The sequence below is a fragment of the Neovison vison genome, chromosome 3 (assembly GCF_020171115.1).
Source record: "Neovison vison isolate M4711 chromosome 3, ASM_NN_V1, whole genome shotgun sequence".
Taxonomy (NCBI): Eukaryota; Metazoa; Chordata; class Mammalia; order Carnivora; family Mustelidae; genus Neogale; species Neogale vison.
Window position 1 is genome coordinate 87,538,399 of NC_058093.1, and position 25,903 is coordinate 87,564,301.

General features: G+C 39.0%; 1 protein-coding gene across 1 annotated transcript in view; it reads right to left on the minus strand.

Moving 5' to 3' along the window:
* Positions 1 to 8,335: 8,335 nt before the first annotated feature.
* ARHGAP15 (Rho GTPase activating protein 15) overlaps positions 8,336 to 25,903 on the minus strand; it is a 602,539-nt gene continuing 584,971 nt past the window's right edge. The window contains exon 14 of the mRNA XM_044242546.1: positions 8,336 to 8,700. Within this exon, the coding sequence (XP_044098481.1) occupies positions 8,517 to 8,700 (184 nt within the window). The 3' untranslated portion in view covers positions 8,336 to 8,516. The remainder of the gene's footprint in view (positions 8,701 to 25,903) is intronic.

Sequence of the window (25,903 nt, forward strand, 5' to 3'; positions counted from 1 at the left end):
TCTGTATGGACGGCCTTGTTGGGGGTGGGGGTGGGGGCTTAAAATTCAGCAGGTCAGTGGCTGTGCCTCAAGTGAGAGCAAAGGATGGGTATGCGGAGCCAGGAGCCAGTGTGTGCTTGGGGTCTCTGTGTCGCTGGTGCTCAGGACACCTGGAGAATGTTTGAAAATTTTATGCTTAAAGAATCTTTTATATTGCTCCTCTTTCAATGCAGCTGGGGTCTGTAGGGATCTGGGGATTATTTTTGATACCTGTCGAAAAGAGTTATGTCTACACTGATTTTCCATCCCTCACTACTAATTAACCTTATTGTATACAGGAAACAGTCTATTTAATACCTGCATTCTTTCTGTAATGCCAAGTAAAATGAAATCCAGTGTGAAATCTAGTTAGCGTTTGCCTTTTTGAAGTCATTTTTAAGTTTCCAGTTTTAGTGACTGTGACCTCAGAGCTGATAGCTAGAAAAATGGGAGCCTGAACCAATTTTGGTTTCAATTGTGTCCTTCACTCCTTCCAACTTAAAAGCTGCCTTTCACCTGGACTTTTGCGGAGACCGAGGAGGGGGTCATCCTGAGCCGGACCGTGGTTCCCCGGAGCCTTCCCCGCTGGCTTCGGGGGTGGGGGGAGGGGGGTGGTGGTGGTTGCAGGCTTCCTGTCAGAGCCATAGGCTGGTCTCTCGTCAATTAACTCTTGTCTCCTCAGCAGCTCAACTCCTCTATCCCCTTGCTTTCAATCGGGGAGGCTCAAATTTGACACATCCTGGCAAAACTCTGCAGTGGCAATTCAGAGAGATGCTGAAGGAGAGGAAAGAGTCTGAGCCCAGGGTTAAAATGCTGAAGGAAATCCCATTGGTGGAATGTTTGCAAGGGAAAAAAAAGGTAGGGTCTAGCAATAAAGAGCAGAAATTAAACTGTGTAAAATGTCACCAAATGATGTGGAAAAATCCACACGTCCTCAAGTATGCTTCACAATATGGACTTAGAACACATTTTGCTGGTGATGTGAGAATGGTTAGTGCAAGTCCTGCTCTTCAAATGTGAGTGTGTGTGTGTGTGTGTGTCTCAAGCAAACCTGTCAGCTTAAACGGTGCCAGAGGAAAGTGAGGAGTTTTCAGGCCAATGCTTTGTATTTGCCAGATTTCTTGGCTTTTGAGATTTTCATATATTGGTCAGAAATCCTATGCTCTGTAGAATTTATCTCCCACATAAACCTTACGTTCGGCAGTGCAGGGAAGGCGAGTGGGAGATGCTGCTGCGTGTCACAGATGTCTGGACTTTTCCAGAACTGAAGCCAGGTCGTCAGAATTTTCTGGTAGACTTGCAAGAGTTAGGTTCGTGAATCTTACCGTCTCTCTGTCATTGAGCTATGGGATAGAAGGATTTCTAGGAGACTTAGACTGCAAGACAGTTTGTTGGAGGACTATCTGTTTGATGACCTTTTATCAGTGGGCATAAGAATCAGGACGGACTCCGGTGATTTGAGATGGCATTTAACTTGCTGTGACTAGTTGGTAGGCAACCTGATGGCCGATCACGTTTGTGTTTAGTGTGGCTTATGGTGTGGATGTTTACCTTGGTTCACTCATCCAACAAGTGTAGACTGAGCAGCCACAATGGGCTTGTGTCACCTCTCTCTTCCTCACTGCTTTCCTGGCACTCTCCTGATGGAGTGGGGGAATGTTCTCTAGAGCCCAGATGATCGCTGAAAAATTTTGTGGACCCGGCATGCCTCGTTTCAAGTATAAGATAACAACACGCAGCTGGATAAGTAGATAAGGGATGAGTGTGTGTGTGTGTGTGTGTGTGTGTGTGTGTGTTTTAGAGAGAGAGAGAGAGAGAGAGAAAGAGAGAGAGAATGCATGTGTATGATGAGTGTTTGTGTGTGTGTGTGTGTGTGTGTGTGTGTTCTCCTGCCAGGTCTCTCACCAAGACAGCTAGACATTTTCATTTTGACAACACTACTATACAAAATTACCATCTTTTTGTACAAGATGTTCTCTGTATTCTCATCATTTGGATGATTCAGGATCACTCTCCGGCAGCAAGAGGCACAGTGTGTCTTAATGGCTGCCCTCCTTTCGATTATAGCTAAGAAGACGACTGTGGGGGTCTCATGTTTTTCATCTTGCACAGAACCTCTACAGGGCCAGACTGAATTTCAATACAATATTAGGCAGCATGATATCATGGATGATAAATCAAAAATTGACAAATACAGTCCAACACGAGACAAAATGATGGAACATAGAGTAGAAGCCACCAAAAAGGCATTTCTATTTTTTGTTTTATTTTTTATTTTTTCAAACAGGTACTTTTAAAGAGGTGGGCAAGGACGCTTCCATTCTGTCTCTCTTATAATGTGGTAAAATGGTAAGCACAATGTCCATAAAGCATACAGGAAGAGGAAATGGTGCGTGAATATTAAAAGTGTAATAGCAACAACATGAACGAGATTTTGCTATGACAACAAAGGTGTTCTGTATTTCTTTGGGGAAAATTAAAAATTATCTTTCTTGTTCTTTGGTGAAAATTAGTATGAAAGTGAAACTCTCTTCAGGTGTTGTAACAAGAGAGTGACCAGGTACCCACATAGGCATATAAATACTTCAGGTGTTTATGTGCTTATGTGCTTTCTTCTACTCCTTTTCTTAACAAAGTGGGCATATGGTATAGTAGTAGAGGCAGAGGCCTCTGGAGCCATATTATTGAGATTCAGAAACTAACCTGACACTTACTAACTGCATGAAGTTGGATAACTTCATTATTTTTCCCCTCAATTTCCTCAAGTATAAATCAGGGATAATATTAGTACCTCACTCCATAGAGCTGTGAAGATTAAATAAAACTAAATATGTTTGTATATATGTAAAGTGCAATTCCTGGCACATAACAAACCTTCCATAAATGTTAGTTCATCAAAGTAGTCTCCCCGGATCTAATTTCACTTTGTGGTCCCTGGAGGTGGCCCGTGGAGCAATATTGCTCCAAAAGAAAGGAGGGAGAAATCAGAGGCAGGTAAGAGAGAAATGACCTTCTGATCATTCAGAAATCATGCCAGAAGCAGAAAGTGATAGTGTGTATACTTTACATGACTTGGATATGACTTGGTCAAAATATCTTAGGGTAGTTACTGTCAAATGACCAATCATTGTTGGAATACCAGAATCGCCCCCCACTCTGTAATTCAGCCAGAAATGGGCCTGCTCTAGGAATTCTGGGTAAGAACAAATGGTGATTTGCACTTAGCAGCCATGATTAGGGAGAAGCTCAGAAGTTCAGTAGGATCATGCTCCATACTATTGATTATAATACCTGCTGCCACTGTCTGAACTCAGACCTGCATTAGTAGTACTATTAAACAACCTTCAGGTCTCAAAGTTGACTATGGACTTAATATACTACCTCTGGGTATGGCATTCAAGGCTTTTTAGCATCTGATCCTAACCTCCTCATTATCTTAACTTTTTTATTTTTAAAAAATAATTTATTTATTTGACAGGGAGGGGGAGAGAGAGAGAGAGAGAGAGAGAACGCATGAACAGGGGGAGCAGCAGAGTGAGAGAGAGAAGCAGGCTCCCGGCTGAGGAGGGAGCCTGACATGGGGCTCAATCCCAGCACCCTAGGATCATGACCTGAGCTGAAGGCAGACGTTTAACCGACTAAACCACCCAGGTGCTCTCATCTTAGAAGTTCACAAAGCTAACTGTTAGTCAATAAGCCGGAGATCTATCATCCACACCCATTAGAAACAACTTAGGTTTTCATGCTGTGTTACCTGTTTTCATCTCCATCACATGATCCTGTTAGTCCTAAGAGGCCAGATATGGCAAGTATTCTATTTTGCAGGTTGGAAAACTGAGACCCAGAGAGAGTAAATAATTTGCTCAGGACCTAAAAAGCCAGTCCTCCTATGTCTGCTTGTCTCATTCTCTCTATCTCTATTTTTTCCATTTTCTTCTCTTACATGTTGCTCTGGCTCACTCACATATCTCCACCATTTGCTTCATGCCCCACCCATTTTCTGGAAAGCAGACCTTGCAACATTGGAAGGCTTAATATGGAGTTTACAAAAATGAAAAACCGTGCGGGTACATCTGCTCAGATGTGTTTTATGAGGTGCCCTTGAAAATCAGGTTTCACATAAGTTCCTGAATTTCTGGCTTGTCATGAAAGATCTGAAGGTCTGGCAACACTGTGCCCATATTCCCATATAAGCAATGTCGGCTTGAGCTGAGAAGTGGACCCTTTTGGCCAGGGTTTGAACTGGAGTTTTCCCCAGCTGCTACCACTTCATAATGCCTTAAGCCTGCTCTTCCTGACTCATTTGTAACATTTGAGATTGCAACCCTTGGTTTAAAGAAACAGAAGGGGGCGCCTGGGTGGCTCAGTGGGTTAAGCCTCTGCCTTCGGCTTGGGTCGTGATCTCAGGGTCCTGGGATCGAGCCCTGCATCAGGGTCTCGGCTCATCAGGGAACCTGCTTCCCCCTCTCTCTGCCTGCCTCTCTGCCTGCCTCTCTGCCTACTTGTGATCTTTCTCTCTGTCAAATAAATAAATAAAATCTTAAAAAAAAAAAAGATGACCTAAAGAAAGAGAAGAAAAAAGTGCACCTATTTCTAAAGATAAGATGAAACATCTTAATTGAAGAAATTGTATGTGATTATTATGTTTGAAGAAAGTCTTTGTTATTTGGTATTAAGATTTGAGTTTCCCAAGGAGAGCGTTAGATATTGTTTTGGTTTTATTTTTTATTTTTGACAACAGAGCAATGTGACCCAGAACTCTTAGCGACAGTCCTTTTGGATGAAAATCTTTACAGGGCCTTTTAATTAGGAATTGACAGGGTGATTAACTTATAATTCACAAAAATAAATGTGGAAAAGAGAAGTACAGGTCAATTTCTAGCTGTGTTAAACTGTAAGGACAAGCAGCATTGGCAAGTGATTGTTCCTTTTTAACAGCTTTTCTAATTTTTCTTAATTGGATCCTTTGTTTTCTAATTGGATAGGGAGAACCATCATATGGCTTTCAATTACTAGCTGTGGCGGGGTGATCCTGTCATGTGGCACACACTAAGTCAAATCACACCCTCAACATATAGGGTGAAATAAATACCATCTCCACAAAGTTTTTGTATTAGTGCGGAAGAGGGGTACACATCCTGGGTAGGTAAATCGATGTCGGAACGGGAGGTACCCAACTAGCCGGCTTTTCCAGGGAGACTGTTTTGGGCTTGTGTTTCCATTCTATAGGCCAAGTTATCAGCTATAATATATTAAAATATTTAGTCATCATAATATAGGAATGCTCCTGAGGGCACAAGATTACATTGCATGACGGAGAATGTTAAAAAGTGTACACTCAACATACATACACTCATACAAACACGTACAGTAGAAAATGTTAATGTTCTCGAGGTATTTGGTTTCTTGTGTCCACTTGTGAATTTAGAGATTTTTTTTTAAGAAATAAAGTTTTTCTCTCACTTTCTTATTTTACAACTCCTGCTGGGTCTCTTCTGCCTACTGCATGCATATTTTATCATGTCCTATATCTGACCCCAATAGCGTTCTCTAGCTCCATCCTCCAAAGTTGCTAGACATGTTCTTCCTCCTGTCTGGACGGAGCTTCTCTCTTTACCTTGGAGATGGTGGGTCTTTTGTGACTCTGTTCATGCCCAGTATGTCTTCTACATTTTTCCTTCGTTGATCTTATTTGACTGGTTAAAATTAGATGAAAAAGGTTACCTTCCCAGTGAAACTTCTCCTGACTCACCCCAGGCACAATTTGTTACTTGGTTCTCCGTCAACCAATGAACTTTGTTAATGTTTCTGCACTAGCTTCTGCTTGTTCGTTCATTCAGAATGCTTTTTGAGCATCTCTTCAGTATAGGTACCTAACCCTGGGGTGACATAATTATTAAGGTTACTGAGATCCCTGATCTTCTATTAATCTTTAGATGATTTTCTCTCTTACTGGACTGTGGAATTTACAGAGGGTGGGAATTTTTCTTATTTATATTAGTATATAGACTTGCACCTTAAACAAGGTGATTAAGAAGTGCTCATTTTTTTTTTTTATGTCTTCCTGATGAAGAATACCTATCAGTTTTATAAAATATAACCCCTTGGTGGGTCAACCTAGTATATCTACATTCTTGGCTTTTAAACTTGGAATAGTTGCTATTACCATAATTACAGCCTTCGGGATGCTCTGGAATCTAATGGCCTTTTGGTGTAACCCTTTTTATGCCTCTGGTGTGTGCAAGTCGGAGCCTCTGATGGGTGTTTTGCCTCAGTACTGTGGAACGGTCTTGTCCCCGAGAGGAAACATAGTCTCTGATTAAATGTCCTTAGCAGGCAAGGATGGGACACAGCTGGGGTTTGAATCAGGCTAAATCCCATCAGATGGAAAATGAAGAAGCTGGTGCTTTTGAAGATTATAAATCTGGAAAGCAGCAGAGATGAGGGGCTATGAGTCCCTGCTCAAAGCAGGTAGTGCCACTTCTCTTTGGCTATTAGTGCTGCTTCTTTCTGGCCGGTGCTCCCAGAACAACTTTAAAGAGGGCCACAGGAAGGGGTATGGTTTAAACGTGGGGACCACTAAATCCATTCTCCCCCTTTCAAAAAGGGAAGCAATTAAAACCTTGGAGGAGATGTAATTCAGAATATGGATTGTCATGGAAATGAGGAGGAAGGACTTGAACTAGAATGCAAGAGACTCTTTTTTCCTGTCTCCATGTTTTTCCGAAATGCGTAAGTACAACTTTACATATAAGAACTCAAGGCTGGCAAGTCTATTAGCTCCTCATTACCAGTGACTTTAGTTCATGGGGTTCCGACTCATGTGACGTGCCTTGGCTTTGTGGTATGTGTATCTATCCCACTTGATGAAACCTCTCTTCGGCATTTATTGTGGTTTCTTCTCTGTTCTTGGCCAGGAGCCGACTTACTGGCGTCATTGCCAAGATGAAAACATTCAAGATGGGCAAGGTAGCTTCTTTCTCAGGCAGCTCCATGGATGCCGGAGCTACCAGCACATCTGGCTATCCCTTGAACAGACTCTCTCCCTGTACCATGTACCCCGTCTATGCAGACAGCCTATGTCTCTGAGCTCATTATTGCTCGAAGTGTTTGATTTTGAATCTGTGCTTCACACATTTTATTTACATGCTTTGTTTTTCATTTTATGACCAAATCGATAACTAGACTTACTCTTTATTGCACTGGATTAATTTTATTTATTCCTTTTGAATTTGATTAAAAAGCTGTCAAACAAAAGTTTATATTTTTATCAGCAAAATACTTTCACAAAACTGGGTATGAGATGTCATCAGCTAGAACATACTTTTCAAAAATAAAACAATATTTGATATATTCTAGACAGTTACCCTTTTGTTTATCCATGATAACTGAAACTAACCATCAAATGGATAAAGCAATCCAAGTCTAGTCAAGTAATCCTTAGGGCATATGAAAAAAAGAGGCTTTTAAAAAAGTTTCTTCTAGATGGATTTAATGTAATTCACCAATAAAGCATCCTCAGAAGCATAATAAAAATTCTACATAAAATGACATAGCCAGGGCAGAGGAAGATATACAGTTTGATGAAGATTCAAAATGTATGCTAACTTTAAAAATGAGTGGTCATGCAATTCCTGTATATTATAAGGATCAAAATTCCAAGGCACTAATTTTGTTTCTAATTTTTAAGACAGTATGTTTATGGGACTGCAAATAGTGTGTGTATGTATGTGTGTATATATATATATATATATATATATGCATATATATATGTTTGTGTGCATGTGTATGTGTGTGTGTTTGTATATATATAAAATCTTCAGTGGCAAATGTTTTGAACTGTCATTTCTCTTCAGAAAAATTGGCATTCAACATGTTGTATTTATAAATTTCACCATATAGCATTGAGGATCACTGGGCTATAGTTTATATTTGCACATGCAAAAATGTTCCTGAAAGATGAAATATGTCTATTTTAGTGGAGAAACTGATTTTTTGTTGTTGTTCTATTTAAAAATGATTAACTTCTGACTTCTTTCTCCTTTTGTTTCTACTCCTGTACAAGTAGGAGTATGGGAACATGCCCGAGGCAGCCAGGGTAGGGAGCAGGCTCACCTGTGTGCACACATACCCATACTGGCAAAACTCACACTTATGCAATTACACATCTAATGTCTGGGAGCAGTTTTAAAGCTGTTTTTTGGGTATGTGCTGTGCTCAGCACATTATTTTATAGTGTGGAGCATGCACAGTGAATGCCTGGAAGTGCTAGAAGGAACAGCAATGAAGGGGTTAATGTAGAACACATATAGGCAAATATTGTCAACTATTTTATTCAAATGTTTGGAACTTAAACACAAAATTATCATTAAGTTTTCACAAAATGAGGCATCTGTCGCTTGAAAGGAAAAAAAATATTTCAGAAATATGTTTACAGAAATGTAAAAATATTAGGCATCAAGACAGATGTGAACATATTCAGTCACTTGTCTTGTCTGTCAGTCTTCCTCTGAGCCGAAGATCTTATTGTACTCAGTTAGCATGAGCTCAGCTATCTGGTTTTGGTATACCATATGTATTGCCATGTTCCCCGTTTCATCTTCAGCTCTCAGAAGGGTGGGTCCAAATACAATTCCTAGACTTTGAGTGGACATGAGGTTCTTGGAGGCTTTGGCCACAATCCTGGAGAGGGATGAAAAGAGAAGATTCTATGAGTTTGAAGTAAAATTGTGGCTAATTTTGATTGATAAAATTCTGTGTTCTTGAATTCTTTATCTTTTTTCAATTTCAATTTCAAGAAAGGAAATAAGGGCAATGATTGGCTTTGGCAAAACAGAGAATGCAACACAGGCAAAACATTTTTCTAGTTCTAGAAAAACAGCAACTTTGCCATGACATTTTTAAACCTATTTATGCTTCATTGTATGAAAATAGAACCTATGACTCTGGGGAGAAGGATTCATCACCTTGTCTAACTTTTTATCCCCATAGTACCTAGACATTGTAAATGCTCAATAAATATAGAATGAAAGAATAAACAAACAGCAAAAATTACTGTAGAGAGTTAACAAGATTCAACCTTTGAAAATGTTTATAATCAATGGAAGAAATAGATGAGACGTGCCTAGAATATAGAAGAATCCAAACACAGTAAATAGAATAATATATGCATAGTTAAGGAAAAAAGTTGACATAGGCCCCCCAAATTAACAACTTTTTAGTGATTGGAATGAGAAAAGTGTTTCTGACCAATGCTAACTGTATGATGTTTTGTAGAGAGGGTAGGTTCTGAGATATTTAGGTGTATGGCAAAATTCTAAGTGTCTCCATTCATTTTGGACATCCCTTTTAGCTCACACCTCAATAAAATATTGGAATCCTACAGAATTTGCACAGGAAAATGGTCCCATTGGAATCAAAGACATGTTTGCTTGTGTGAGGACTATATAGGGAGTTGGAATACCAATGAAACATTAGGATGTTTTATTAATGGTAATGCCTTGCCTGCTTCAGTACAGGACTCTTAAAAGGAAGGTAAAGTCCCATCCTAGATATTGAGACTTTTAAACAAAGCCTACTTCATTTTATACTTCATTAGGAAGGCAAGGTTTTAGCCATGTTCAGGAAATAGGGTTAGCATATAGAAGAACAGGGTGCCTTAGCACCCTAAATCCTGCATTGCACCAGACATCCAGACCCAAGGGAACTATGAGTGTAGAGAATAATAGTGAGGCAAACGAAATTTATTGCAAGGCCACGGGGTCTCCATCTCGGAGCCTTCTGTGGAACATTGGAATCCTGGACTTGAGAAGACCCTTTGTTTGATTCTCTAACAGAAGGGGCAGGAACACTTGCTTTATTTCCATCTCTTCATGAACCCAGATCTCTGAAGGACCACTTCTGAGACCAAGAAGCCATGACTTCTCTCTCTTGAATGAGAATGAGAAGGACCAAAGCCATTGGTTTATGACCCTCCACAGCACAAGTTCATGGCCAGCAAATGCCCTTGACATAATCACTTAAAAAAAAAAAATCAAGTGTTGTTCTAAACCATGGTATTATCTCATTTAATCCCCATAATAATCCCACAAGGTGGCTTTTGTTATTCAGCCCATTTTACAGGTGAGAAGCCTGAGGCCAAGAGAGATGAAGAGTCTGCTGTCACACAGAGCTGAGGTATAAACCCATGGAGTCTGAATCCAGTGCCTTTGGAAACATCATTGCTGTGGTGTGTGTGTGTTAGGACTCCTATTCTTAATTACCAGGCTGGTTTTTTATTCTGCCACCTTCCTTCAGATTATAAAATCCTTCTATAGAAGGCCTGAATTTGTATACCTTATTGCAGAATTATGATTAATAGCCTGATTCTAATAGATTATTGTGTGCAAAATGACTTCCAAATTTAGACTGAATATTCAAGATATGCTGCCTCCATTTTTCACTTTTTTCTGCTTTATAAGGAGAGCATTTGTGCCTATGAGCGTGGTTGACTTGGCTACATTCTGGAAGGGGTTCTCATATTTTAGATTGTAAATGAGTTATCAGAGACTTCGAGCTTAAAGTTTCCTTTGGAATATAAGAAACTCTCGCTTTGCTACTGCATTTACCAAAAGCCTATAGAATGATTTAACCTGGAGTGGGGACAAACTGAGTGAGTGAGCCTTTGCTTCACTTTACTACACCTGTTTACCTCAATTTAAGATCTCTCTTGAGCCTTTCCCAGAGTTTCTTATTATACAAGTCATTAGTAAGATTTATTGTGGAGGTAAAACAGTTTTCGCCTTTGATTTTAAAATAAGACCTTTTTATGATACTCATTCATTGACTCCATCACAATTTTAAAAAAAAAACTCATTAAAGGCAAATATGGAAAGAGAATGTAACTGATCAATAGGGTACCTATTAGGTAAAAGTCGCCTTAACAACTTTATCCAGAGCTAGCAAAGATCTAAGTTGCCAAGATTTTTGTAGCACAGTGCAGGGCTCAAAGGTAATAGGACATGGAGAAGGTAGAAACAGAAACAAGAAAGTATGCAAGAATGAAGGTTAATCACTGATGTAAGGCATCTTGGCCAACAGGGTAGAGGAAGATTAGGACCAGAGTCCAGGGAGACTGAAAAGGGAAAGCGACAATGTGAAGATTAATTGAGGATTGAAGATGTATTTTCCTATTCAGTAACAGCTGTAATTTCAGTTAGTAGCAGGAACAGTGAAGTTTGGCATAGTTGGGAGACAGAATTGTATCAAACTCACACAGGTGAGGCTAAAAATCAAGGGAGACCCAAGAGCAGACTGGGTCTGCTCTTCCCGGGGAGAGAGCACCCCGGGGGCTGTCAGGAGGGTACCAGGGTAGATGCTGGGAGAGGTCTGCATGTAGAGGAGCTTGGGTGAGGGGAGGAGGCACTCAGTTTTCCAGGGCATCCCAGAAAGTTAGAGCATATAGGACATGGGCCACGAGGGAGGCGAAAGAAAGCTGAAGTGGGGTTACACTCGTTTTCAGTTTTCCCCCAGAGTTCTTCATATTTTTCCTGCTCAGCCAAAGGCCTGGTCTTTGAATCCACAGTAGGACCAAATCTAGAGGAGAACACCAAGACTGAGTTTAAATAGAATGGAGAGTAGAAGGCTAGATCTGCCTGTCAGAATCCACCTCAGGGAAAGAGTTCTCTATCTTAGCCAGTGGGTTATGCAAGAGGACTCTTGTAATGGATTTCTGCCAATGCATCAGTTTCCTAAATTTCCTGTGGACAAATGTTCATTTTGTGCTTTTATGCATGTGTGAATGTGGAGCATTCATTCCATCTCAAACCTGCATCCTTTCTGTCCGTTTCTCTGCACATTTTCTACTTGATTTTAATAAAACCAGCTTTAACTTATGAGTGCTTTAAAATAATCTTGTTATCAGTAGATTTTACTAAACAACACATAGTTTTTTGTATTCTTGTTAGATTTATATTACCACAGGTTAAATTTCCTTAACAGCTTGGAATTTTTTCCTAATTTTGGGAAATCGAGTTACTTGCAACAACTTTCAGAAAAATCAAATGTAGTCAAGAAAGTAAGTTAATAAGACAATGTGGAAGTGTATTAAATAAAATACATGCTTTCTGATTTACTGTTAAAGAATGTGTGCTTGTGTGTGTGTATATATACATATATACATACATATATGTATATAGATACACACATATATATATTTCATAGGCAATTATTTTTCTGAATATCAACCAACCAGTAGTTGGTACGTTGAAATGTTGAACAACTTTTCGGTTAGAAAAGATGCTGAGAATGAAGATGATTTTTTTTTTTTTAAGGTTTTATTTATTTGACAGAGATAGGCAGAGAGGCAGGCAGAGAGAGAGAGGGAAGCAGGTCCCCTGCTGAGCAGAGAGCCCGATGTGAGACTTGATCCCAGGACCCTGAGATCATGACCTGAGCCGAAGGCAGAGGCTTTAATCCACTGAGCCACCCAGGCGCCCTGAAGACGAATTTGGGGTAGAAATCACCATCTACCAAATTATATGATTCATGTAAATAGGCAAAAGCATTCTCATATCAAGGTTTAAGTTAGGTTAGATTCCTTTCTAGTAGTGGCTAACAAAGAAGTCCCCCCAACTGGCATTACAAACTTCCTTATTGAAATGTGAACTTACCTATTCTCTACCTCAATAAACTGTTAAATAGTTAAATGGCTGGTTTAGGACCGCATAAGGAATCAACCACAATTTCAAAATACAGTTAGAATACTGTCTTGAAAAATTATTTAAATCTTAGAGGTTTTTTTGTTTGGTTGGTTTGTTTTGTTTTTACTTCAAATCAAAGGATATCAAAAATCCCACTCTTACTGTGGGGACCAGCTGGATATTGAAAGTGCCATTATTTCTAAAGATTTGAGCTACTAAACACATGTAGAGGAGAACCATAGGCTAGTGAAGGAAAGAAAAGCCACGAATAGAAAAAAAAAATTCAGTCTAGTACCAAAGATGGAAAACTCTCAAAAACAACTAAGTTATACTTCCAGTAGCTTAAAATGCAGTTGAGTCGTATTTTTGGAAGAGAGGATCTGACTCAGTAACCATGTAGATTTTCACTATGGATCTGACGATATTTTTCACTAAAGTGAATTCTGCAAAACCCCCTTTCTGTGATATGATTTGCAAAGATAGGCATTGCAGAGTAAAACGAGTTTTGGAGAAAATTGTATGCCATTTTTTTCTTCTTCTTGGAAGTTCACAATACACAGTAGCATAATAAAGGCTCTGAAAAGTCCTGAAGAAAAAATATCCCTGTTCATCTTTGTTTGACTCATGTCTTCTCTAGCTGACTTGGATGCCATAGATTCTCTTTCCTGAGAAGCATGTGTTAGGAAATGATGGTCTAGCTTGCTCTGCTAAAGGCCTACCATGTACGTTTGAAAATGTGATGGATTTTACCTCCCATGCCACCTGGCTTTGGAACTCTGTAGCTGCTAACTCAAAGAGGTCAGATTGTGGTCATTTCTGGAAAGTTCCACCCCTCTCGAAGGGCTTAGATTTCATTAGGCCTTAAACTCCATGACAGTGTTGTAAATTTTGAGCTATGATTTAACCTGTTTTCAGCAACAAAATGAAAGAAACTCCCCTTCTATGGCAAAACAAAGACCAAAAGGCAAAAGAACACATCTGAATGAGAAAGGTGAGAGCAAAGACATGGTTGAAAAATTAATGTACAGTGAATTGATGGATGGGTAAGGAGGTGAGAAAACATTCAGATCTTATAACAATATTTGGGAATTCCTCTGCATGGTTGTTTACTCACCATTAATTTATTCCTAGAAATCCTTACCACAGAGATTCTAAGCAACATGAAGAGCTCAAAGTCTAGTGACTGAATGCTTGACTAAAAGGAAAAAGACCCCAAACTGCACTTTTTTGAAAATGGCTACTTAATACTGCTTAGTTTAAAATAGTCTGACGAAAATAATTATGATTTTTAAAATTTGTTCATGAAATAGCACTTGATATACATTCACTATAAAAGCAATTCTAATACTGTTAAGTAAAATTCAAGTTTATAAATCTCGAAATGAGTAAGAATTCATTTTCTGGTAAGAGCTGAAAAAGTGATATACAGATTACAGCACAAAAAGGAGAGGAAATGCCAGAGCTACTTTTTTGTTGGGTCCAAATGGAAAGAGCAATGATCCATCAATTTAAGATTATTTTAGAAATAATCTATGATCCAGTGCTACAGATGCTGGACCCCAGACAAAAAAATCCTTGCAGCCTTCTGCTGGGTAAGTTTTTTCCAAAAGTGAGCTGAATTGCTAACCTGAAGAAATTTCTTAGTTGCTTTAAATCACAACCAAATGACTCAGACTGAAAGAGAACTTTACTATAAAACTCAAAATTAATGCTGAATTAAGAAGACCAAAGCATTTAATAATAGTTCAGCTCCAAACAAATATACAGATGCAAACGTTCTCTTAATGAGGTGCTTTGCTGTTGCCATAGTGACTTGCAAAGGAAGTTGAAAGCCACATCATTGCCTGCAGGACAACTCTCAAGTTATTGGAGATGTATTAGAAGTGCTCCTTTCCCTATCTCTGGAATACTGTTATTTTCCAACACACATAAATTTAGGTTGGTTTAACTTGAATGAGGAAATTGTGGTGGTCAATGTTTTCCTGCCATCAGCTCACACCTGTCTTACAGAATACAGCTTAGGCTCTGATGGCAAAATGTTACTTGTGACTTTGACCACTTAAGTGGAGAGAAGCTGTTAAAAATGGATAAATTTTCAATGTGCTTGACTTATGATTCCTATGTGCTACAGCTATTTTGAGGGGATCCTTGCTAACCATAGCTTGCCTACCCTCAATTTGCACGAAGTATGCTGCTGTTTACAATGGTCTTTTTTTTTCCTTTCCCTTATATGACTGGGGACTAGGAAGGAATTCAGTCTTCTCCCTCACAATCATGGCTGTATGTTAGAAAAAAAAATTCAAATATTGCAAAAGCAGAAGAACTTCCACAAGTGTTTTTGTATTTAACACTAATGTGTGTTGACATGGTCATTCACTGGTAATTCAGCCATTTTTAGTACGTTAAGTTACAAATCAATTAGTTTAAACTAATTATAAAATCTTCAATTTTGTATTTAAATATTATATTATTATTTTCCAAAGCATTTCCCTTCTAAATGGGAATCATGGTTATATTCTGACATTTCTGCTTTTAAATAAACTTTAAAACCATGTGCATGAAAAAACAAACAAACAAACACAAAACCATGTGCATATAATTCTTTCAAAGCACTTTATGGAAAAGGAGATTTATATAGCAGTTCCATATTCATAGTTGACATGGCCTTACTCTTTGCAATTAGTAAATTTCTTTTTACAATGACTTCAGCACAGAAGATTGAAATATTTTCAATCAGTTACTTGTTTCATACTCATTGATTGGACATTATAGGGAGTTCTCAAAGTATCTTTTAGATACCTTTCCCCCCCTAGATCTTCTAGATAAAGATCTAAACTATCTTTAAAGAATATTCTGATCATCTAACAAGATGGGGGACTTGATAAAGTAAAAAAAAAAAAAAAAAAAGAAAAAAGTGAATAGCCCATGGGCTTCAAAATGACTTATTTCTAGGGGAATATGTATTCTAGAAGGTAACAATGCCATAGAAAAAATGGGATATTATAGACAAAGCCCTTGCATAATAGATCATATCAAAAAGGAACACTAATGACATTTGTTAAATATCTGTCACGTGCTCACCACTGTGCTGCAAATCTATCATAATTTTCAATGGTGGATTTAATTTACTTTTTTTCTGATTATAAAGTAACATATTCTATTAGAATTTGAAAAGTTTAGAAAAGTATAATATAGAAAAAAACCCACCAGAAACCATAAGCAGTAACTAAATGTAACTATTATTCATTCATAAAAATCTATTGAGTGCCTACTAGGTATCAGATATTGTTTTGGATGTCAGGGATAGTGCAATGAGTAAAATAGATAAAATCTTTGCCCATATGAAGCTTAATCTAGTGGGAGAACCAGACAATATAATACACCAATTAATATATGATGTGATTTTAGCCACTGAAGTATAAGAAAAACAGAGAAGTAGTTCTTCCACTGATCTCAGCAACATTTTAAAAAATCCTAGCCACCCAGGGTTCAAGTCCAGAGATTTTTCTTTACTTAATATGGGTGATGAAACAGGCAAACATATAAAAAAATGGGCAGAAGATATGAACAGACACTTCTCCCATCAAGACATACAAATGGCTATCAGACACATGAAAAAATGTTCATCACCATTAGCCCTCAGGGAGATTCAAATTAAAACCACATTGAGATATCACCTTACACCAGTTAGAATGGCCAAAATTAACAAAACAGGAAACAACATGTGTTGGAGAGGATGTGGAGAAAGGGGAACCCTCTTACACTGTTGGTGGGAATGCAAGTTGGTGCAGCCTCTTTGGAGAACAGTGTGGAGATTCCTCAAGAAATTAAGAATAGAACTTCCCTATGACCCTTCAATTGCACTCCTGGGTATTTACCCCAAAGATACAGATGTCGTGAAAAGAAGGGCCATCTGTACCCCAGTGTTTATAGCAGCAATGGCCATGGTCGCCAAACTATGGAAAGAACCAAGATGCCCTTCAACAGATGAATGGATAAGGAAGATGTGGTCCATATACACTATGGAGTATTATGCCTCCATCAGAAAGGATGAATACCCAACTTTTGTAGCAACATGGACGGGACTGGAAGAGATTATGCTGAGTGAAATAAGTCAAGCAGAGAGAGTCAATTATCATATGGTTTCACTTATTTGTGGAGCATAACAAATAGCATAGAGGACAAGGGGTGTTAGAGAGAAGAAGGGAGTTGGGGTAAATTGGAAGGGGAGGTGAACCATGAGAGACTATGAACTCTGAAAAACAATCTGAGGGGTTTGAAGTTGGGGGGTGGGAGGTTGGGATACCAGGTGGTGGGTATTATAGAGGGCACAGATTGCATGGAGCACTGGCTGTGGTGAAAAAATAATGAATACCGTTCATTCTGAAAATAAATAAATTGAAAAAAAAAAAAGAGTGAGGCCATCTGCCTGCAGATAATGTAGCTCTCCTAAATTCTAATGAGCAGAGATAATGGGAAATGGGACATGTAGTTGGCAGGGTACTTAGGAAGTGCCCTTGAAAGAAGGAACATTTGAGCTGAGACCTGCTTAGTTGCACATACAAGGGAGGGAGAATCCCAGGGAGGGAATAGTAGGTACAAAGCCTCAGTGAGGTTGTGCTTGGTGGTTCTACAAGTAGAGAAAGGTATAGTGTGGCTGAAGACTGGGGAGTGAGGCAAAGGAGGTAGAAGATGCTGGAGTCTCATGGGCCTTGGTAAAAGTTCAGGATCTAATTCCAAGAGTGTGGGAATCCATGCTTTTGTTTTGAGTAGGAGAGTCACACTGCCAACATTTGGGTGATAGGAAGTATAAATAATTTATCTTCATAGGTATTTGAGAAGATCCCTTTTATATAATTTGTACCCAGAATTTTTCACTTCAATCATGAGCAATTTTCATGTCTTACATATGTAATACATATTATTTCTTTGTTATCTTATGTGGGACAGAATGGTTGTACCATATACTCTATGATTCCTTGGTATAAGTGAAATGGACTTATATAAAGTCCATGTTTTTATATTAAAACATGGTTCCATGTATTCTTCCTCCACATTTTAGAGTATTTCTTTAGGCAGTGGTTCCCAACCAGGGCCAATTTTGACCCCTTGCCATTCCCACCCCCAACATTTGGCAATGTTCAAGACATTTTTGATGGTCATGACTGGGTGGGGAGTTGCTACTGGCATCTAGTGGGTAGAGGCAAAGAATATCCCTAAACATTCTACAATACACAGGATAACCCTTCATCACAAAAAATTTTCCAGCCCAAAATATCAATAGTCCTGCTGTTGAGAAACCTTGCCTTATAGTAAAATAGTGGAAATGTAACGACTGGATCAGTGGTTCTCAAACTTTGCCATTCTTGAGATTAATTTGGAAGCCATGTTAAAACACAGATGGCTGAGCTCCACCTCCAGATTTCTGATTCACCAAGTGTGGGGAGGGACTTGGGAATTTGCATTCCTTACAAGTTCCCAGATGATGATACTGCTCCGCCAGGGACCACACTTTGAGGACTCACACTAGATCATTAAGTTACAGCTCTTCTTTTCTTAAAATATGATAACATGTGGGAGGGCCTACTAGTCCTGTTAACATCATCGTCATCTGGTACTACTCCTTTTAAAATAGTTGCCAATTGATAGGCATTTTTCAATGGTCTGTCATTCTTTGAACTTAGGATTCTTTGAATTTAGGAAATGCGTGTGAAGTTAAAGAAAAAACAAACAGCCATGTGGTGGGTATTCTCTTCCATGAATAGCTCTTCGTATCTCCTGTTCCTTTTCTTATTAAGAGCATGTAATTTTGTTTGTTAGCTTAATCCATTTTACTTATCTTGTTTGACAAAACTAATGTATAGTCTTTGGAAAAAAAGGTCCTAATCAGGAATATCTAGAGTAAAAAAGTTAAAAAAATCCTCCTGGTTTCTAGTCAAACTGGTTATTGATGACTATAATTAATAGACGGATGTTCATCTTTCTTTCTCTCTTTCTATCTACCTATGTATGTATGTATGTATCTATCATCATCTATCATCTTTATACATGTGTATTTTTCTTTTTAAAAAGAATAAAATAAAAAATACATAATATGCTACAATTTGCTTTTTCCCCCTTAACTATATATCATGGGCATCTTTCCAAGTCAGTATATATAAAAATACCTCATCCTTTTTTAAAAGTTGCTACATTTCATAGTATGGAAATACCTTAATTGATTTAACCATTCCCATGCTGGTTGGATTTCAGGTTGCTTCCAATTCTTTGCCATTAGAGACAATGCCACAGTGAACATCCTTGGGTATATAGATTTGTAAGTTTTTCATGTATTAAGAAGCTTGGTATTTCATTATTTTTGTTGTACTCATATTCTCCCAGTTCGTTAATTTTATTTATTTACATTTTTTTGTGTGTAATCTCAGTACTATTACTTTTGAAGTTTCTATCATTGTTTTTGTTATTATAAAATTCACTCATTTAAAGAGATTAGATAAATACCATAAATGTTTTCTCCTAGTTCTTAAAATAATTTTATTTTCAACCTACCCTCTAATTCATCTTAAATATATTTTAGTGTGTGAAATGTGATGGTAATCTAAATTTTTTTTTTTGTAAAAGCTAGCTAATTTCCCCCAATAATATTTGGTTGCATAAACTGCCCATTCTCCATTGGTTTTTGATGTTACATTTTGAGGGTATTCTCTTTAGTCACAGACACACATTCCTGAAATATCCTACTTTGCTGATGATCTCTGTGTATATTCTGAATGAACACTTTGTTGCTTAAATCATTTTAACTTTATTATGTATTTGGGATATTCTGCCTATCTTTTTTTTTTCTTTCTTTTTCAGATGGGAAACGAAATTTTCAGATGAAAAGAGTAAGCCTGATAAAGATTGAATAATTTGATCAAAGCCGTGTAGGAAATGGCAGAGCATAGATTAAGATGCCGATTTTTATTACTCTGGGATATGGATAGTCTTTCCTCAAATAATTGAGAGTCAAGAATTTTAAGTTTGAAATCAAGGGGTTTCTTAATGGTGAGGCCTGGCGCCTGGGGAAGACAGAGAGAGAAGTGAGTTAGAGTCAATAAGAAGTCTTGTGAGACATATTATCATTTTTAAAATCACCTAATTCATATCCAAGGATGTATTTATAGAGTTGAGAAGGGTGTTTTAGGCGGAAGAAAACCAAATTAATCTGTATTACTTTTTTCTCCAGATTCACACAGTATTACAGTATTTTAAACATTTGAAAACATTTGTTTCTCGTTGTGAATGGAAATACACTATTGGCAAAATAAGTTGAGACTTTCAGGTATGCTTTTTTTTTTTTTTTAAAGATTTTTTATTTATTTATTTGACAGAGAGAGATCACAAGTAGGCAGAGAGTCAGGCAGAGAGAGAGAGGAGGAAGCAGGCACCCTGCTGAGCAGAGAGCCCGATGTGGGACTTGATACCAGGACCCTGAGATCATGACCTGAGCCGAAGGCAGCGGCTTAACCCACTGAGCCACCCAGGCGCCCTCAGGTATGCTTTTGCTTAGGTGCTTTTAAAAGTGGTTTTATCTATTCATATTTGGCCATGCTAGCGGTGAGAGAAGTCTTAATTTTTATGCCTCCTGAGCTCTGATTTAGCAGTAGCTACTGATAATGGTAGCTGGGAAGACATTGATTTGGGGTGAAAGGCTAGCAAATATATTATATGTTGGGATTATCTTTAGAAAGGAAAACATGTCAAGACCATCATTATTCTCTACCTGATTTTTTCCATTAAGGCAGTTAAGGAAACTAGTATGTCGAAGAAACATTTTATTCAGAATATTGGGAGTTGTGCGTGGACCAGCATTAATTAGGCCAACCAGAATAAGGCATCTAATTATGAAATATTAGTGGGAAATACAGAACTTAAATATTTGCCTTGTGATGTTAGATACAACTAAAAGGGATGCTATCAATATGCGAAGTCAGAATTCATCAGCCTTTTAGTTTTCCTTTTCACATAGGAGAATAGCTATTTTACTTCCACAAAGGACATCTGTATCAAACCTTTAGTAGCTTTCTTGAAAATTGTCTCCTTGCTTCAGAGAGTCCAGAATAGCTTGAAAGAGAATGAGTTACCATTCAGGTATCATCATTCAATCTTCCATGCTTAATTTTACTTTCTGAGAAAAAAATCAGTTTTAGATACTTTTTACAGACACTTGACTTTAGAGGAGGCACTGCGCGACCAGAGAGTACCAAGGTGACTGTGCTTACCAGTGGTGAGTGCAGGCACTGAAGGTGTTTGATTTGGAATAGAGAATAGTTAGTGAAGTCATGACTGAATGCAGAAAGCCATTATATGGAAGAAAAAGTCGACTTTCCTTTTAGAAATCCTTTTGGAAATCTAGTTACTAGAAATTACCCCAGAGACCAACTTCACCTTCACATGCATAATTCAAGTTGTGAAAACAGATCAGGCTGCTTCAAAAGAGTCATACTTATTACAGAAAATTTAGGAAAATGCAGACAACTTGAAATAGAAAATGAAAATACCTCATATTTCCACCCCTCAGATATCACTGCAATTAATGTTTGGTTTTGATGTTTCTGTAAGTGTATCAGAAAAATACTTTGAGCATCTGTCAAGGTTATTAAATATTCTGGACATAAAAAGGCCATGAGTCCCCCATCAGGAGGTGTTTAGTGATGGTCAAGTTCTTCTATTAGATGGTGAATTGCATGACATCTAAAATGTGGTTTGGGCTCCAGATAAAAATGAAAGAATGGACATTTTGGGAAAGTCAAACTATCATTTGAGATGAGGTAGGATAATGTATAATAACTGAGGTTTCTTCCCCAGCCTTCCTTGTTCTTCTCACCTTTCTCCAAGATTCCCCAATGCTGCTGAGTAGCAGCATTTTGAGCTCAATGGAGGGATGATGCAGCAGAAAAGCAGAGAACATGCTTTGGAGTTTTGCAAGAGAGGACATGTGGATTCCAAAGACTGGATATTTGAGTTATCTGCAAGGACTCAGAATTGCAGCCATGGCCTAACCAGTAGATTGGAAGGCAGATGAAGAGCCAGACTACTCTGCTGCCAGACAAGAGAGAGAGATTCTCTGGAATGGAAGAAGGAGAGTTAGAGAGAAAAGAGCTGAGACTTTGGTCAGCTTCCCTGAAAATACAAGCTATTAGAAGGTTTGAGGATTTTGAGATCATATGGGCTCAGATTCTTATTGGGGGAAAACCTAGGGATAAACAGGATTCCAAAGTTCTTCATGTTCAGTATATAGAATAAAATTCTATTCAGAAACAGAATGAGATTCCTGCATGGCAGATCTAGGTAAAGGTGACATAAGATATCCTCGCAGAATTCTCCCTGAACAGTGACTGAAACCAGACCTGGACCTGGAAGTTGGGGATGATGACAGAAAACCAGAAGAGAATGAAAATCAGCATGGACAGATGACAAGAGCCAGAGAACTTTCTACCATGCTTATCTGCTTTATTATTTTTTTCCCAGTAGAATGTAAACATCTTAAGCACCAGGATTTCATCTCTTTTTGTTTAGTAGTGTATCCCTAGATACAAGATTAGTATTAGTGTTTGGCTCATAGTACTAGGTGGTCACCAAGTATTTATTGAAATACTATATAAATGGGTGCTTCACATGGCTCCAACAATGCTTAGGCTGTACACAGACTTCCAGAACTAGAAATGGCCCAGGAAAATGTCTAGAAGACACTCTGAGTTGACTTAATCATTTAGAGGAAAGTGCCTTGAAAAGGAAATTTGTTTTGATTATGGCACAATAATTACATTTCCCGTACACCTGAGTTTCATACCTACTCTGTGATGATGAGAACATGAAGGCAGAAATGAAGAGAGTGAGTATTTCTGGAGAGCTTTTTAGAGGCCTGTAATTATACGGTGTGCCTTTCCTTCCTATGTACTATTGACAATGAGCTTCCAACATGGACCCGGTTTGAACAAAACCAGAGAAATGAACTTAGAATAGAATGTAATTTTTATCTGGTTTATATTATGGATGTTAAAGATAATGATATCATCTAAAATCTCACCACCAAATTCCATTTTAGGTAAAATGCTCAATGTATCTGCAGAAATACAAATGCCCTCGAAATGTATATAATGCTTGGCTCAATGACAGAAACTATTTATTTAGCTTTTACACACATAAATTTATAACCTGTACTGTGGTAGAGAAATAAAGTGTGCCAGTTTCTACATATGTCCTTGTACATATGGATATCAGACCAACTCATGATTTTATTGTTCAGCTCAACCATTTGTAATCATGTGTTATAATAAATTCTATGAGCAGGATGAGGCATGTCATTTTTCAGGGATCATGATGGAGCACTATACTGCGCTTTATAAAAGGATCTCCTAGTCTCCAGACCGCTTATGGACCATTCCTATATTTACCAATTGGGTAACGATGGTGGCTGCTTTGAATACAGAGATGGGCCACTCAGATTCCCTGCATGGCTATAGGAAATAAGGTTAGCAGATGGCCTCTCTTGTCTTCTTCAAGATTTACTTCAACTGCAGTGAGCCACCTTGCCCAAGGGCACTGACTGACCCACTGCAGATATAAAGTGGCCAATTCCTATCACTATGGGGCAACACTGATGGGCTGCAGGGATTCCAGAGCTCCCAGTGGAGCTGGCTGAGATTTTGTTGGGTACCCAACTCTATTCAGCTTCTTCCATTCAATCCTTTTCCCACTATCTCCCTTTCCCTATCTCCTTTCCATAGAGGTCAATCCCTAGTAAATACCGTGTGAAACCCATTTCAGGGTCTCCTTGAATATAACCTGTGACTATTGGTTCCAAAAGTGTTCCAAGAAAGCCAGCACAAGATACGGATTTGGAGCTGGGTCACTTGCTGCCTGGCTGGCAATGAAGAGTCTGTCAGTGGTGGCAGCCAAGTGCAGTTGGGTCTTGGCACAGGCTGGCAGTCCAATTGTTGAAACTCTCACTGGTAGTGAATTGAGATGTTATACCCATGAAGGAGAGACAAGGAGTTGGTGTAATGTATTAAGCATTTAAAAATAATGGTGCGAGTTTGTGGATAGTTACCACAAGACCAATGTGATTGAAGCGCTATTGCTAAGCACCATTGATACTCTACAAAAATGTTGTTTGCAGTTATAGGGTTTTTACCTTGTAAATCACAGTTGCCTGTAGGAATGTCCATTATAGAACTAGGCTTTTGGATAACTATGAGGATGATAAAACACTGAAATAATAGAAGCTAGATGGGAGGACTTAATTGCTACAAGCCAGGTCGATGCAGTTACAATAATAAGCAGCACAGCCCAGGCCAGCAGCAGTCAAGAGGACCTGACTCAGAGAATATGGGATCCCCAAGAACAAAATTAATAGGCAGTGCCCAAGGATGTGATTCAGCTTGTGTCACTGTATTAGGATGATATATCTAGTCATTGTTGGGTCACTGCTGCTCCTGAGCACTTCGGGCTTCTTGCCCAGGGATCAACAGGCCAGGAGAATGGCCATCCAGGCAGGGTTCATTAACCCTGATCAAGTGGAGGAGTTTGGGTTGCTGTGATACCATGGCGACAGAGAGAAATACGTGTGACATCCAGATGATCTATACGGGGTCTCCAAGTTCTCCGTCACCCAGTTGTGAGAGAGACGGTTAATAGATAGGGCAGTGATCCTTGAAAAGACATGGTGATCAGAGCTTGGGCCCCTCAGGGATGAAGGCCTGACTTGTTGCAGCAAGTCAGCCACCATGACCGGCAGAGGTGATTACTAAGGTTGAGGACAACTAGAAAGGACCATGGAGGACGGAGACAATGAGTGTCAGTCATGGGCTAGGACCCCGCTGCAGCTGCTAGGCCTTGGGTTCATCCTACTAAAGTTTCTTCTTCAAACGTTTCACCAGGAAGTAAGGCCTACAGGAGCCCTGGGGAACTGCCCCCAAAACATACACAAAGAATGGATGTATACAGCACACAGAGTCCACTATGGTGGACATAAGATGTGCTGCCCAGATGTCTCCTCAAGGAAGGACTATTGCTCCAGCTGCAGGTGTTAGCCGGGAACTTCCGTGGTCTGGCCCGGCAAAACGTGCCTCAGATAAAGACAGCCTAACCCCAAGAGAGTCTTAGAGACAGCCCATAGCCAATGACTGATCACAGTGGGGGTAAATGGGCCAGGCCATGTTCGTCCATCTGGAGACAACTCTGATGGGCTCTAGCTGTTCCAGAACTCCTGCGGGTTGGCTGGACTTTGTTGGGCCACATCAGAGTTTGACTTCTCTTTCTTCTCCATCTAGTTCCACCCCTTCCATTGGTGTTCAAAGATAACTGCCATCATGCGAAATCTAACCTATGATTATAGTCATGAGCTCTGGGGGATCAGAGAAGTTCTAGTCAAAAGAGAACTGCTTCAGAAAAGGAGACCTAAAATCTAGTTCAGAGTCTAGCTCTGACCAGCTCTGCATGCATGAATCATTCGCTTCCATTCCAAATTCCTGTTTTATCATCAACAAAACTCGGATAAAACCTACAAACTTCTGGTTATAAAATAAATCATGGAGGGGCACCTGGGTGGCTCAGTTGGTTAAGCATCTGCCTTCGGCTCAGGTCGTGATCCCGGGGTCCTGGGATCAAGTCCCGCATCAGACTTCCTGCTCAGTAGGGAGCCTGCTTCTCCCTCCCTCTCTCTCTCTCTCTCTGTCTCTCATGAATAAATAAATAAATAAAATCTTAAAAAAATAAATCATGGAGATAAAAAGTACAGCATAGGGAATATAGTCAATAATATTGTAGTTAACATTGTAGGAGAAAAAAACAAACCTGGAGTGAAGTCATCACATCTCGCATATAGTACTTCATATCTTCCAGAATGTTCTGGTCATTCTAGAGCAGAGATTCTCAAGCCTGGCTGCATGTTAATGTCATGTGTGAGGCATTCAAAACCATATCAATGTCCAGGACTCACCCACAGACAATCTGTTGCATTTGGACCGTAGTTAGGTCTGGGTAGGGTAAAAACTCTGTGTGTGATTATTTGTGTCTGGGATGAGAACTCCTGCTCTAGGGAGAACCTGGAATCTCAGAATCTTCAGTACTTATTCTCCATGTATTGACTATATGGTCTTAGATAGTCTAGTTCTCTGAGTTTCAGATTTCACTAGAAAGTGAGGTTAATGGTGAAACTAACC